The 16,377-nt window shown below is 40.3% G+C and overlaps 1 protein-coding gene across 8 annotated transcripts in view; it reads right to left on the bottom strand.

Moving 5' to 3' along the window:
- The window catches only part of LOC144605409 (ankyrin repeat and SAM domain-containing protein 1A-like), a 212,225-nt gene that overhangs the window by 148,426 nt on the left and 47,422 nt on the right, over positions 1–16,377 (bottom strand). For 6 of the 8 annotated variants that reach the window (XM_078420614.1, XM_078420618.1, XM_078420617.1 and 3 more), the window contains exons 4-7: positions 16,286–16,348; positions 6,006–6,302; positions 2,617–2,692; positions 69–170 (exon numbers count right to left, since the gene is read on the bottom strand). In XM_078420614.1, coding sequence (XP_078276740.1) covers positions 69–170; positions 2,617–2,692; positions 6,006–6,302; positions 16,286–16,348 — 538 coding nt within the window. The remainder of the gene's footprint in view (positions 1–68; positions 171–2,616; positions 2,693–6,005; positions 6,303–16,285; positions 16,349–16,377) is intronic. The other 2 variants (XM_078420615.1, XM_078420625.1) reach the window with 1 other exon arrangement.

Here is a 16,377-nt window from a genome sequence, read left to right as displayed (position 1 = left end):
GTTAAGAAGGTCCGTTGTAAATTGAAAGCAATTAGCCTTAGATATTACCAAGAATAAAGGATGTGTACCTTGAATGAGAGTTGCTATTTCCTTACTCTTCTGAGCTGGATGTTCTTGCACAATTTCTAATGCTGATTTCCCACGCACATCTTTAATATTAACATGAATATCTGTCAAAACAAAGTGCTGTTCATTAGGAAGCATGGGACAACTTATATAATGCTGTCAAACTGAACGTATTAAGCACCATCCATTAGAAGTGATATATTTACCTTTGTGAAAGGAAACAATTCATTTCTCCACTGCAGACCAAAGTAGACATGGCAACAACTCTATACATTAAATTTCACAGTGAAGAGTTGTACAATTTTCAAATAAAACAACCATCGTGTCTATATGTTCCAACAAGGTAGATATTTTCAACAAGTTGACATCTGATTTGAGTAATGAGCAGCTTGAAACATTAGCTCTCCAACATTTCGATTAAATACACACAAAATATTCACATTAGACCATAATAGTTCAGTAAATTTGGCTGATCATTATAAAGTTTCTGATTAGATCGCAAAGAAAATGTATAAAAATGCCCTTGGAAAATGATGGCAGGTGGCCACATCAATAAATGGTTCTAAAACTCCAAAAATCTTCAAAAAAAGCACTAAGATTGGGTTGAGACATCAACATTGATGTTTACTACAGTTCCAAGAGCTGAAATCTGGAAAATACCATGAAAATACATAAGATCACCTTGGTGTGGTGATACCCAAAATGGCGGCGCTGCCCTAGCAGCTGCGGCTTACCTGCGGTCCGTTTGTCTCTGTGTTTTGTTGTTTTTTTTGTCTTAATTGTTGATGTGATGTCGTGTTTTTGTGTTTGTGTACTATGTGTGTATGTGGGGGGGAGGGGGGAAACTGTAAAATTGTAATATGTGTCCCTTCCGAACGGAGACCCGACCTTTGTTTTCTGGGTCGGGTCTCCGTTCCTGCTGCGGCCTACCATCGGCCCAACACCTGGAGCTGGCGGCCTCCAGGGCTCCGGTTCGCAGAGCCCGCGGACCGGACTCACCATCAGCGGAGCCGGCCGTCCTCGGAGGCTGCGGGAGCGGCTGCAACTCGCCTTCGGCTCGGGCCGCGTGGATGCCGACATCGGGAGCTCCGGCAGCGTGTTCGCCCGCCCCGGATCGCGGGGCTTGGGTCGGCCCGCCGCGGACATTTCACCATCCGGTGCGGCCTGAAAAAGGCCGCGGGATTTTTCTCTGCTTGACGGGGGCTTCAATGTCGGGAGCCATGACCGCCCAGACATGCAGCAACAGCGGCAGCGGCAGCGTGTTTGCCCGCCCCGGATCGCGGGGCTGGGGTCGGCCCGCTGCGGACCTTCCACCGGCTGGCGCGGCCTGGAACGTGGCAACGACACCAGCCTGACCGCGGGAGAAGACGGCGGGGGAAGGGAAAAGACATTCTGGCCTTCCATCACAGTGAGGAGGGGACTGGAGGAGACTCACTGTGATGGATGTTTCTTTTTTTGTGGGGTGGGGTGGGGTGGGGTTGTGTAATTTGTTTGTTTTATTGCTTTTATTATTGGACTGTGGGTGACTAAATTTCGTCCAAAAGGATGACAAATAAAGATATCTTGAATCTTGAATCTTGAATCTTGAATAAGGGAAGATTCTAAACAGCTGGATGTACATAATCAACATAATCTGAGAATGATGAGATATTAAATTTTTGCACGGCAAGTATAAATACGTGGTTGATGGTACAGACACGATGGCCCAAAGAGAATGTTTCCATACGACACCTATACACACTTCAAGAGAACAGCTAACATCGCTTTCATTGCAAAAAAAAAACCAATTTCTTTCCCAATCAGTTTGATATAAAGTAGGTTACTTTCGGTGGAATATTTGGAGCTAAATTGTTGGAATAATAAATTAAAGAACTGCAAAAAGGCAAGCAGTGAATTGTTAGCACAACAAAGAATACAGAGGTTTCCACGTTACTATGAGAAACAAAGCACTGGCTATTATAAAAACCAAGGTCAGTCTGGTGTGAATGATGTTGGAAAGAACAGAGGATGCTGGCTTACTTGAAGATAAGACACAAAATGCTGGAGTAACTCAGCGGGACTGGCAGCATCCCTGGAGAGAAGGAATACATGACATTCCGGGCCAAGACCCTTCCTCAGACTGAGAGTTGGGGGGAGAGAGAGAGTAGAGATAAGAAAAGGTATAGAACAAATCAGAGCCAGCACCAATGACCCGGGAAAGGTGGAGCCCACTATGGTCCATTGTTGGCTGTGGAAGAGGTGATAACAAAGGGATACGAACAGTGAAACTAGCAGGACAACGGGGGGGGGGGGGGGGGGCGACGACGACGACGGAGAGAGGGAATGTAAGGGTTACTAGAAATTAGGTAAATCAATATGCATACCATTGGAGAAGCTGTTCCTCTAATTTGAATAACTAATCAACGCAGTGGTAAGGATTTACATCCACACATCCACTTTATCATTTATCGGGCCTGGTATTATTTATGTGCATGATAAACATCAGCAACAGTTCATTAAACAACTTCATTTGATAACTCTAGTTTCAGAAACATGAAATCAAGAACTTACCAGATGTTAAGAGTATCTGGACCACATCTGTCTTTCCAAATAATGCAGCTTCATGAAGTGCACTACCCTTCTCTGTCTGAAGATTAGGAAAGTGAAAAAAAATCAAGAATTTTGTTCTCAATTTAAACCAACATTCTCAACATTTCTATTGTTGCCAATTCTTTGTAAACTACTTACTCATTTTTTCACACAAGTTAAAAACACAACTAAGTTTGTTCACATATTTTTTCTTTTCCCTCCAGCTAATCAGTAGTCATTTGATCAGTCAACTGAAGCAGCCAACAGAACAACACCTTTCCCACCCAATTTTATACATAATATCCACCTGGGATCCTTTTAAAGCCATTAGCTTTTTCTTTTCAATTTTTAACCCCCCTGGCCTGGAGTGTACAAACTGTAAAATATCTGAACTAACTTAATTGAGATTAGCTCAGTGAAGAGAATCATTCTAAAACTCACTGTTATCCTGGATTTTGTCTCTCAGAATCACTTCAATCGCACTTTGATTTATCAACAAAACAGCATAGACTTCAACACCAAAAATTTGCAGATAGCAGTCAGGAAAGAGTTAATTTTGGGGAGAACATACCATTGCATTTACTGCATGTTTAATAAATCTACAATTAAATGACATTTTTTCAAGGATCTAACTGATTCCAGATTAATAAGTGAACTTTATTAACTAGTGGGAAATCTATCATACTTCAAAACTACTCGGCTGTCACAATTTAGTCATAATCTCAGTTTCACAAGACATTTCAATAAATCCTTGTGATTGTTCTTTTCTTTCATGCAACTGCAGAACTCATTTCCAATACTGGATGATGAAATTCACTTGGCTTGACACAGCTCTTTTACTCGCCAACCCAGAATCATACAGCATGGAAACAGGCCATTCGGCAAAAATTGCCCAACATGCCCCATCTGCACTAGTCCCACCTGCCTGTGTTTGGCCCATATTCCTCTCAACCTATCTTACCATGTCCCTGGTTAAATGTTACTTAAATGTTGTGAAAGTACCTGCCTAAACCTTCTCTTCCGGCAGCGCGTTCCATACACTCAATAGACAATAGACAATAGACAATAGACAATAGGTGCAGGAGTAGGCCATTCAGCCCTTCGAGCCAGCACCGCCATTCAATGCGATCATGGCTGATCACTCTCAATCAGTACCCCGTTCCTGCCTTCTCCCCATACCCCCTCACTCCGCTATCCTTAAGAGCTCTATCCAGCTCTCTCTTGAAAGCATCCAACGAACTGGCCTCCACTGCCTTCTGAGGCAGAGAATTCCACACCTTCACCACCCTCTGACTGAAAAAGTTCTTCCTCATCTCCGTTCTAAATGGCCTACCCCTTATTCTCAAACTGTGGCCCCTTGTTCTGGACTCCCCCAACATTGGGAACATGTTATCTGCCTCTAATGTGTCCAATCCCCTAATTATCTTATATGTTTCAATAAGATCCCCCCTCATCCTTCTAAATTCCAGTGTATACAAGCCCAATCGCTCCAGCCTTTCAACATACGACAGTCCCGCCATTCCGGGAATTAACCTAGTGAACCTACGCTGCACGCCCTCCATAGCAAGAATATCCTTCCTCAAATTTGGAGACCAAAACTGCACACAGTACTCCAGGTGCGGTCTCACCAGGGCCCGGTACAACTGTAGAAGGACCTCTTTGCTCCTATACTCAACTCCTCTTGTTACGAAGGCCAACATTCCATTGGCTTTCTTCACTGCCTGCTGAACCTGCATGCTTCCTTTCATTGACTGATGCACTAGGACACCCAGATCTCGTTGAACTCCCCCTCCTCCTAACTTGACACCATTCAGATAATAATCTGCCTTTCTATTCTTACTTCCAAAGTGAATAACCTCACACTTACCTACATTAAACTGCATCTGCCATGTATCCGCCCACTCACACAACCTGTCCAAGTCACCCTGCAGCGTTATTGCATCTTCCTCACAATTCACACTACCCCCCACTCACCACTCTTTGTGTAAAAAAGTTACTCCTCAGATTCCTATTAAATCTTTTCCCCCTCACCTTAAACCTATCTTGTCTGGTTATCGATTCCCCTATACTGAGTGTTTACCAAATCTATTCCTCGCATGAGTTTGTGCACCATTTCTCAGATCACCCCTCATCCTCCTGCACTCCAAGGAATAGAGTCCGATCCTGCTCATCCTCTCTCTGCAGCTCAGGCCCTCCAATCCTAGCAAACTCCTCCTGCATCTTCTCTGCAACCTTTCCACATTAACATCTTTCCTACAACATGGTGGCGAGAACTGAACACAATACTCCAAATGTCTGATGTAACTGCAGCACAACTTCCTAACCTCTTTACTCAATACTCCAACTGGTACTCAATACTCTGGCGGACTATATTTTGTTTTTCCAAACTGCATGTCCCTTCTTTAACCGTGGCTTCAAGGTTTAACTGAAACTCTGCTGATCTTTCTCATGTCAACTTCCTTCACCTTCTGTCCTGCTGAACCCTTAAATTTCTTTCTCCCTCTCAACATCACTAAATGCCACTTCAAGCCTCCTTTTGCTGCCAACTAGATCTCCACATTTCCACTAGTATTAGCACTCTTCCTTTGATATTTATTTTCTGTCACATTTTGATACTGATTCTTCAGTTTTTTTCTGCTCACCCACCAGATCCAATGGTCCTTGCAGTCTCCTGATGCCATCCAAGTCAACTAGCTCTTTGGCTTTACAGGTGGTATTAATTCATTGGTTTACTGACTCAGCAGTGAATGAAGCAGTTGCCAGAAGCTCACATATACTTTTTTTTAAAATCGGCCTACATTTCTTAAAACGAGGAAGTATGCTGTGTTTGGAGAAGGTTCTAATTTGAAACATGGGAGGGACTCAGGGAAAACATAATTTTCCAACAATGCACTGGGGGGTTTCCGCCTGAGAAGATGAAGTTGTCCTGTCTTAAGGAAGTCTGGAAGTCTAATACACGTGCAATCATAAGGAATGTTAAACAAACTTGGTGACATACGAGTTATACTGCAAGAATTTAAAGCTTCAAATGTGTTGTCCCAGTCAAAGTTGTATCCTGTCAAATGTACCATTATTTTTTTTTTAAAGTAATGCTATACTGCCAATACCTACTCAAAATCTCCATCAGGCATTACTTTTAATGCACCCTTTAACCCTCAGAATCATGTCTTTTTTAACAAGCCCAGTAATGATACGTTGCAAGCTTGAAAAGTTGGGTATTTACCAATCTGAAAAAATAATTACTCCTTAAAGTGAATAATAAGTTATAAATCAAACCCACTTTAGCCATACTTCAAGGACTGGAGCAAAAAGTAACAACAAAAATCACTTTTGGAGTTGCGTGCCCTTACTTGTGGCATCCTAGCTATTACCTGATAGTTAATGTCCATCCCTGCTTCCAGAAGGACGTGCACAACTGCTCTTTGCCCATTTCTTGCTGCCAAGTGCAGCGGTGTATGCTTCTTGGTGTTACAGCTCAGTAGATTTGGATGTGCAATTAACAGCATTTTCACTACCTCCAACCTCCCATACAATGCAGCCAGGTCCAGTGGAGTTTCAAATTTGTTGTTTCTCATTGTAGGATCTGTGAGCTCCTCAAGAAGAACTTTTACAACATCTGAGTGACCATACTGTGCTGCACAGTGCAAGGCCGTCTCATTGTCATTGTTCTGTCATAAAAGGGATGACAAAGTGGAACAGGGTACGATATTAGAATTGTATATTATTTAGAATGAGTTCATGAATGGCACTTCAAATCCCTACATAATTTTACCACAAGTGTCTGCCGTCCAATTCCATCAATGAAATTAACAAAGTTCATGAGGAAAGTTTTAATTGTCATTTGAACAAGGAAAACACAAAGATAAATATGCTATTCTTATGTTTTCGTTAAATTCATTACTTCATACAAAAAACACTGATATATCTTGATATGTTAAGCAACGTTCCAAAGCAGATACCTTATTATTAAAAGCAATGAAAGTATGAGGAAGAGAGTTCTCTTTATCGAAGGCAGAAACACGATAAAGACAGTTAACATCTCACATTGGAGACGACTATATTAAAGCAAACGCAATACCAATGCGCGCTTTTCGAAGAAACGAGTTTCTTGTAAAATTAACTCCATGCATTAAGGTGATGGAAATTGTTCAGGTTTTGTAAGCCAAGGAAGTATTAAGTCTTGTGCATTAATTCCTAAACAAATCACCCCATTTAATTGAAAAGTACAGCTGAACAGTGAAGATAGAAAAGCAAAGAATTATAAATCAGTGCCACATTTGATTAAGTGGAGGACTTAATCAAACTGTTTAAAGTTAATAAGTGTATACATCAAGACATTTTAGTATGTGGTGGTGCCTTGCATATATATGCTAATTAATCTAAAATCCAACATAGGAACACAATAAGAGAATTGGAATGATGCCATAGCAAAAATGTCCGGCTTTTATAATTGCCAGTTTTAGGCATAATAGATATTGACCAAAAAAAACAAAGTTTCTCTAATAAATTAACGATGAACTATATTTGCACAACACAGTAAAATACTCAGTGAGCATTCGCAGAACATGACATTACACTATATAAAAGGATAACATTGTAGTTGACAGCTTTTACCCAAGTTGAAAGATAGAGGTAGAGGCAGCTGGGCACTGCCTCCAATCTGTCTGACTTAAAGTTCAAAACTTTGAAACGAAAGGAGCCAAACTATGCCAGAGAGCATCTGGTTCTTGGGTAAGCAGAACCGAAAGCAACTTTTTGGATCTCAATTATCAATGTTTCAGTGTTTGACGTGCAAATGTCAACTTTGAAAACAAACAGATTATTTCTTACATTATGGCTGACCTCCTCACAGAACATACCATTTGCATCTTAGTTAAACATTTTTAAACCATCATCACAACATCAATGTATTCTAAGCTTAACTTATATGATAAATAAATACTGAAAGCGATGAAGCTATTTGCAAACCAGCCACACAGAAATGAAAATGCAGTCACATAAATATTCACATTCATATACAAATACATATATATACACACTGACAACATATATAAACAATGTGACAGGTTTTTTTTCTACAGCTTAACATTATCCTGGCAATTCATGAAAAAAAAACAAATATGCTAAATCACAACAATCTAGAGTACAAAAGAAACATAGAAAATAGGTGCAGGAGGGGGGCATTCGGCCCTTCGAGCCAGCACCGCCATTCATTGTGATCATCCCCAATCAATACCCCGTGCCTGCCTTCTCCCCATATCCCTTGATTCCACTAGCCCCTAGAGATCTATCTAACTCTCTCTTAAAGCCATCCAGTGATTTGGCTTCCACTGCCCTCTGTGGCAGAGAATTCCACAAATTCACAACTCTCTGGGTGAAAAAGTTTTTTCTCACCTCAGTTTTAAATGGCCTCCCCTTTATTCTAAGACTGTGGCCCCTGGTTCTGGACTCGACCAACATTGGGAACATTTTTCCTGCATCTAGCTTGTCCAGTCCTTTTATATGTTTCTATAAGATCCCCTTCTTTCAGTTCCTCTACCCCCTCCCCTTGATCCTCTGTCCTCCAGTACATCTGGGAGATTGTTTGTGTCTTCCTTAGTGAAGACAGATCCGAAGTACCTGTTCAACTCTTCTGCTATTTCCTTCTTACCCATAATAATTTCACCTGGGTCTGCCTTCAAGGGACCCACATTTGACTTTGCTACTCTTTTTCTCTTAACATATCTAAAGAAGCTTTTACTGTCCTTCTTTATATTCTTGGCCAGCTTCCCCTCGTCCTTCGTCTTTTCAGCCCGTATTGCCCGTTTTGTTACCTTCTGTTGTCCTATGAAAGATTCACAATCCTCTGGCTTCCGGCTACTCTTTGCTGTGTTATACATCTTTTCTTTTAGTTTTATTCCATCCCTAACTTCTCTTGTCAGCCACGGTTGCCTCCTACTCCCCTTAGAATCTTTCTTCCTTTTTGGAATGAAATGATCCTGCGTCTTCCGGATTATGCCCAGAAATTCCTGCCATTGCTGTTCCACCGTCAATCCTGCTAGGATCCCTTTCCAGTCCACCTTGGCCAGCTCCTCTCTCATGCCTTCATAGTCCCCTTTGTTCAACTGCAACACTTCCATTTCCGATTTAACCTTCTCCTTCTCAAATTGCAGATTAAAACTAATTAAAAATGTTTAAAAAGTCAAACCATTTTTTTCCCCCAGTACATTTTAAATTACATTTTGTTGGTTCACTGTTAAATCCACAAAAAAATCATTATTTAGTGATATTAATAACAAAAATTGATTTGCATTTCACCATGGGTGACTGTAGGGATTGATATCAGTCTACATTCAGTGATTGTTCAATCCTGTCCTGCCTCTGACAGCACATAATTGTAAACTCAGGTGGTGATATTTAAATGCCAAGTGCATGAGAAATCATGATTAATTTTCACCATGAAAGTACTTCCAAAGCAAAGATAAAATTGATGCATGGAACATCAACAAATGAAATAATTGGGACAAGAGAAAAAATATTTAATGTTAATAGTTTCTTCTTAATGCCTGTCTGCAGTAAACAACTTTGTTTATTATGACATGACCAATGACATTTCAAGACCCAATGACATTTCAGTAACTCCCATTCAATGCATCCAATGAACATCAAACAACTCGCATTTGTCATTCTGCTCAATTGTCAACTCAAGTCCAAACCAGATTCACATGCAGCCATTTGGCCCTTCAAATCATTAAAAACTATGTAAGAGCAATTAGCTCGTCCCACTCTTGTGCTCTCTCCCCATCCCCATGCAAAAACTTTGCTTTCATATCGTCATCCAAATCTTCTGAGGCTCCCTTCCCAGGCAGAGTTTTCCAAATCTTATCTTCACACTGCATGGAAAGGATTTCATTTGCGTCTGATTTGGTTCTCTTGCCAATCATCTTCATTCGAGGTTCTTTGGTCCTTGATTCTTACGCTTATGGGAATATTTTCTATCTACTTGGTTGATACCCTTGACGATAACTACCAGATTCGGACATAATCTCATCTTCCCTATGGATAACACACCATCTTCACCAATATCTCCACATAACCAGAATCTTGGCACTGGAAACCATTGCAATAAATATTTTCTGCACCTCTAAAAGTCTTTACACCTTCCTAAAATAGTGGCCAGAATGGATACAGTACTCCAAACCAATATTAAAGATGCATGTTCTTCTTACTTGTATAAGCCAGGATCGTATATACTACTTAAACCACTTTCTCAACCTGCCCTATACTTTCAATGAACAAGGTAAAGATCTTTGTTCTTTTGGAATTGTGCCCTCGGGTTTATATTGCTTCCTATTCTTTAATGTAACATTTCACATTTCCTAACATTAAAATTAATTTGCCAGCTTTCTGCCCACTTACATCTAGTTTTCTATGTCTTCTTGGATAAACCAAAACATGTGTAGTGATTGAGTTTATCTTTACACCCTTTTTGAATGAACATACTGTATTGCAACTTTCTGGTCACCATTCTAGATCCATAAATGTTTAGAAGATTATTGCCAGGGTCTCTGCAATTCCCTCCCTTACTTTCCTTGGCAGTTCATGTGGACTAGGTCATTTTTTTCTTTTTAGGTGTAACTAGTATCACCTCCATCAATATTGAGTTTATCCAAAATCTGAACTACATCAGGTTACTCCAGTAACAACATCTTCCTTAATTTAAAAAAAAGTTAAATACATCCCTATCCAGTTTCGACGAGTAGTTACTTTTTGTCTCTGAAAGGCTTCAAATCCCATCAACTCTCTTCCTCATAGCTCACCAAAATTATGTTTTTGTATTCCTTTTACATAAGCTACCATTTTTTAATCTGTTTTTCATTTATTTTCTTAGAAAACTGAATTTTCTCTAATCAATCTAGTTCTCACATACCCACAACCTTTCACATATCATAATTTGACCTGTTCTGCTCTATTTCTCTCATCCTTCTGGTCATTTTGGTGGCATCGGTTTCAAACTCCCAACCATTCACCCTCACAAGAATAAACCTTGATTGCTGCCAAGACATCTTCATTGTAAAGATTGACTGTTCAATCAGCTTTGTCTGCCGAGCTTTGATTCTAATTCATCCGGGAATATTTATCCTTATTTTTGCCAACATCACAATCTTACATCAAATCCATGTGCAGCTCACCAGCTTTTTCTTAATACAATTAGTAGATATGTGTATGGACCATAAATTTATCTTAGTTCTTGTGTGCTCTCCCTGGGTCTAGTTCTGCCAGAGACTTCTTATTTCTAGTTAGAACATAGAACTGTACAGCACAGGAACAGGCCCTTCGGCCTACGATGTTTGTGCCGAATATGATGCCCAGTTGAAATGATCTCATCTGCCTGTACATGAGCCATATCCTTCTATTTGCTGCACTTCCATGTGCCTAATCTAAAAGCCTCTTAAATGCCACTATCGTATCCACCTCCAACGCCTGGCAATGCATTCCACACCCCCACCACCTACTGTGTAAAATAATTGCCCTGCGCATCTCCGTTAAACTTTCCCCTCTCACCTTATAGCTATGCTGCAAGGTAGGACATACCAACCCTGGGAAAAAGGTTCTGACTCTCAACCCTATCTACACCTCTGATAAATGTATGTACTTCTATCAATTCTCCCCTCAACCTGACATTCCAGAGAAAACAATCCAAGTCTATCCAATCTCCCTCTAGATGGAATCCTCTAATCCAGGCAGCATTCTGGTAAACCTCTTCTGCACCTTCTTCAAAGCTTCCACATCTTTCCTGTAATGAATGGTATGACCAGAACTATAGGTAATACACCCACTGCGGCCTAACCAACGTCCTATGGAGCTGCATCATGATGCGCTGGCTCTAATATTCAATGCCCCCAGCAATTAAGGCAAACATACAATACCCTCCATAATGTTTGGGACAACGACCTATCATTTATTTATTTGCCTCTGTACTCCACAATTTGAGATTTGTAAAATTTAAAAAATCACTTGTGGTTAAAGTGCACATTGTCAGATTTTATTAAAGGCCATTTTTATACATTTTGGTTTCACCATGTAGAAATTACAGCTGTGTTTATACATAGTCCCCCCATTTCACGGCACCATAATGTTTGGGACACATGGCTTCACGGGTGTTTGTAATTGCTCAGGTGTGTTTAAATGCCTCCTTAATGCAGGTATAAGAGAGCTCTCAGCACATAGTCTTTCCTCCAGTCTTTCCATCACCTTTGGAAAGATCAGCTATGTTATTTTATAAGCAGTGTGCCTTTCATGAAACGATAAGCTGCTTGTGCTTTTCACACATGCATGGTTCAATGTGAAAATCTTACATTATTCTCAGTGACTCATACTTTTTCACACATGCAAAAGGCAAACACGAAATACTTCCCTTTGCCAGCTGAGGGCAGAAAACTGTAAAACAAACAATGCATGTAGGAAAGAACTGCAGATGCTGGTTTTTACCGAAGATAGACACAAAATGCTGGTGTAACTCAGCGGGACAGGCAAACGCTTTGGGTCGAGACCCTTCTTCAGACTGAGTCAGGGGAGAGGGGAACTAGAGATATGAAAACGACAGAATAAACAGACGATGATCAAGGAAATGTAGAATGATTCATTGTTGGCTGAAGGGAAGGTGACAACGAGGCACACAAGCAGTAAAATTAATGAGAAGGACAGTGCAACTAGTCAAAGAAGTAGGGTGGGGGAAGGACAGAAAGAGAGAGGGGAAGCAAGGGTTACTTGAAGTTAGAGATATCAATAAAACAAACAAGTTCTGGTTACCACATTTCAGAAGGGAAATAATAGTTGTGGAGAGTTTGGGGGTGAGGAAGGAAAAGATTTGTAAATACATTGCCAGGATTGAGTTGTTTTTTTTACTGTGGCAGATTGGTTTGGCTCTGTTTATTTTCTTGAGTATGGAGATAGTTGAAGAACTTAATCATGTATTATGAGAGGCCTAAGCGGCATGACTGAATATTTCAATTGACAGAGGCAACAACATTTAAGATAAACTGTAGGGTTAAAGAGAAGTTGAGAGTGAATTCTGTCACTAGCATTTTGTTAGGTTTCCAGAATTTTCTGCTCAAAGGACTGGTGGCAAAACACATGTTTGAACAACACCTGAATGAACTTTTGATTCCATCGTCGACATATCCGTCTGAAAATATCGGTTCTGTTGCACAAGATCTAAATGAATTTTTCATGGTGTCCCAAGCTTTGATTACCAGGAAACTATAAAGAGTATAGCTGTTCCTCGGGTCCCTTTAAAATCTTTACCCTCTCACCTTAAACCTACACCCTCTAGTTTGAAAATGTATCACTGACATCTTTTGAAACTGAGTGAATCTACCATGGCATTGCTGAATATCACTATTTCATGACTTCAACCCCATACTGTGCAACCTCAAGTCCTGTGGCGATGGGAGAGTGGCGAAGCAGCAGGTGTGGATACACTGGAAGCTGTAGTCACGAACCTGCACACAGGCGGCCCAGGGCATAGGGTCACTCTCTACTGGGTGTCTGAGCAGACCTCTTTAGGATTCGCTCTGCTCACCTCCATGGCGGCACGGTAGCGCAGCGGTAGAGTTGCTGCTTTACAGCGAATGCAGCGCCGGAGACTCAGGTTCGATCCTGACTACGGGTGCTGCACTGTAAGGAGTTTGTACGTTCTCCCCGTGACCTGCGTGGGTTTTCTCCGAGATCTTCGGTTTCCTCCCACACTCCAAAGACGTACAGGTTTGTAGGTTAATTGGCTGGGTAAATGTAAAAATTGTCCCTAGTGGGTGTAGGATAGTGTTAATGTACGGGGATCGCTGGGCGGCACGGACTTGGAGGGCCGAAAAGGCCTGTTTCCGGCTGTATATATATGATATGATATGATATGATATGGAGGAAGGGGCTAGAAAAGGTGCCTCAAACATAGCCTGCTTCACTTCACCTTGGCCAGCATACCGCGGCTGGCAGGGATCCCAATCAGCGGTCGAAATAATAAGAAAAAACAAGTTGAAGGTGCTCAACCTCGGCAAGTGGAACGTGCGAACCCTGCTGGATAATATCAAGGCAGATAGACGCACTGCAGAGGCCCAGAGGAAACGCACCGCGCGCAAGGCCCGGGCTACCTCCACTTCCACTGCAGCACCCAGCCACTTGTGTCCTACGTGTGGGCGTGCCTTCCGGGCCCGGATTGGCCTCACCAGTCACTTCCGGACCCACAGAACCCAAAGGACGAACAACAACAACATTTAATCATGAAACATTTAATAGGAAAACTGTTTGCCAATTATTACTCTATCACACTTGCCATACCCAAAATGTTATTGTCCAAATATATCGATTTGGCAACTGATTTCAATAAAGAAAGCCAGAAAGTACAATGACCTAAACAAGATACCTGGAATCTGTACGAACAATCCAATCAATTGCACTCCTTCTTAAAAGTCTATCACTGATAAAGCCAAATGAAGACATGCTTATTGTCACAATGAATTCAATGTCAACCTAAATCAGGAACAAATTAAAATAATGAAGATGGGCTGGGAAATGGAAAAATCTTTTCAAATTTTTTAACAAGTGCCATAGAAATTGTTGAGAAATACCAGACTTTCACACGTGCACACCTTTAAAAACAAACATTCACATCATTAAATGGTACTTCCACAACAATGGATAAAGTCTAATATTTATTCACAAGATGAAACATGAATCAGATTGGTTCAGCAACTTAAAACTATTCAGACGAGAGCCAAGATAAAATGATCTTGTTGTCAGGGAGATTTTTAAGTGGGAAAGAAATATAAAAGCTTAATTTTTCACCTTAAATGTTTGTATGGCCCACTGCTCAATTTTCAAATAGCATCAACTGCTGCTATTTTCTTTGTGGTTTCAGCTGTCACACCAGCCAATGGTGTTATTCTTTTCAAGTACAGATCTAATATGTTCAATGGTCGCTGAATCAATTCCTAATGAGGTGAATTTGAAAACTCCACACCCCCATCATCTTCATGAGAATGTGTTTTCATATCTGGCAAATAACTTACGATCATTGTCATCAAAATGGTGATGCACCACTTTGAGTATCCATTGGCAATGGAGGCATATCAAAATGTGTTAATTTTTGACACTATAGTGCACCAACATCTCATCTTTTTGTACTAACCCAGCCTGTGAAATTACACTGGTTTGTCACATTTTATGGACTCTGATTTTTCTATATGTTATTAGTTAGATTTTATTTTGTTAAGAGTAAATAGCAGCAAAAATATTTATTTCATTATGTAGAAAGAAAGATTTGCAGATGCTGGTTTACACCAAACATAGATATAAAGTGCTGGAGTAACTCAGCGGGTCAGGAAGCATCTCTGGAGAAAAAGGATGAGTGATGTTTCGGTTCTGGATGCTCCTTCCTGACCCGAAACGTCATCCATCCCTTTTCTCCAGAGATGCTGCCTGATCCACTGAGTTACTCCAGCACCTTGTGTCTATCTTTCTTTCATTATTTGGTATTATTCTAGAAAGCTCATTTGTACCGATTAAACCATATCAAACTGTTCACTTACTGTAACATTAACAATTAGTGATCAAAATTGTTGCATCCAATATTTTCTCTACAGCTTCAAAAATCAGGAGCAGCATGTGGGGTAAAACATCAGATGCAGATTGTGGGGATTATCATGTTATAATTCGAAAGGTTACATGTTCATTCTGTTAGACAATGGGCACATTCTTAAACTTAAGACATTGAGGCTGATGAAATTTGTGTTTGGCCTTGCACATCAGAGAGCAAAGACATAAACAGCAGCATACAATGGGAAGACAAGATGCAGTGCAGAGGGTTTCCAGAATTTTTATATGTAACAAGTGGGTCCTCAATTGCAATATTTATACAAGACAATGCTTTGCACAATGGTATAAAACACATACTTTTCAACAAAATAATTCAATATGCCAGAAATTGTCATAGTTGCAGAGATATTTTGAATTAATTAATGAGGCTAAGCCACGCAGAGCAGAGAGGGGCATCATTTTTATACTTGCACCTCAACCTTTCTTCTGAGACTCTCTGTTCAATGATTTCACATTTACCAAAGTTTCTTTCATGTACCTCCAGTGTATATATTGCAAAATGTAATTGAAAAATGAGAAAGACAGAATATAACATGTTAGCTGCCAAGAAAGAAATCTTTTAAATATTAGTTATTGGGTTTATTATACACGGAACCTGTGAACCAAATCAGCTGAAGAACTGGCTATGAAACAACCTAATTCTTTCTGACTCTTGGTTCACTGTGTAGTTCATGTTCAAACAGCATGTTAAATTAGTTAGTATATGCAAGCTCATCTCCAAGGCAGGCAGAAGGAACATTAATCTGTTAAGTGAGCTTTAAAAAGTAGCGTTTGCAATCAAAACATTTCCATGGTGCAATTAAATCTTTAATTACTTTACTCCAATGCTCCTGGATAATATTTATAGAATTAACAAAAATACGTAATTTAAATTTGTCCCAAATTGAAACAGACAACAAACAGGACATAGACCGTAAACAAAAGAAACAACAGTTAAAACGGAGACACAGTTGACAGGAAAGATTGAACTGAAATGTGGGCAAGAGAAGAGTTGAAACCATAACATCCGTCTACACACCTTGGCATTGATATAAGGGTCAAAAGGGCCATACTTTTTGAGGTCTTTGCACTCAATAGCATTCTATGAGGGAAAAGAAAGAAAATGAAAAT

The sequence above is a fragment of the Rhinoraja longicauda genome, chromosome 24 (genome assembly GCF_053455715.1).
Source record: "Rhinoraja longicauda isolate Sanriku21f chromosome 24, sRhiLon1.1, whole genome shotgun sequence".
NCBI classification, from domain to species: domain Eukaryota; kingdom Metazoa; phylum Chordata; class Chondrichthyes; order Rajiformes; family Arhynchobatidae; genus Rhinoraja; species Rhinoraja longicauda.
The sequence above is the reverse complement of the archived record's forward strand: the minus strand, read 5'-3'. Positions and strand labels throughout refer to the sequence as shown.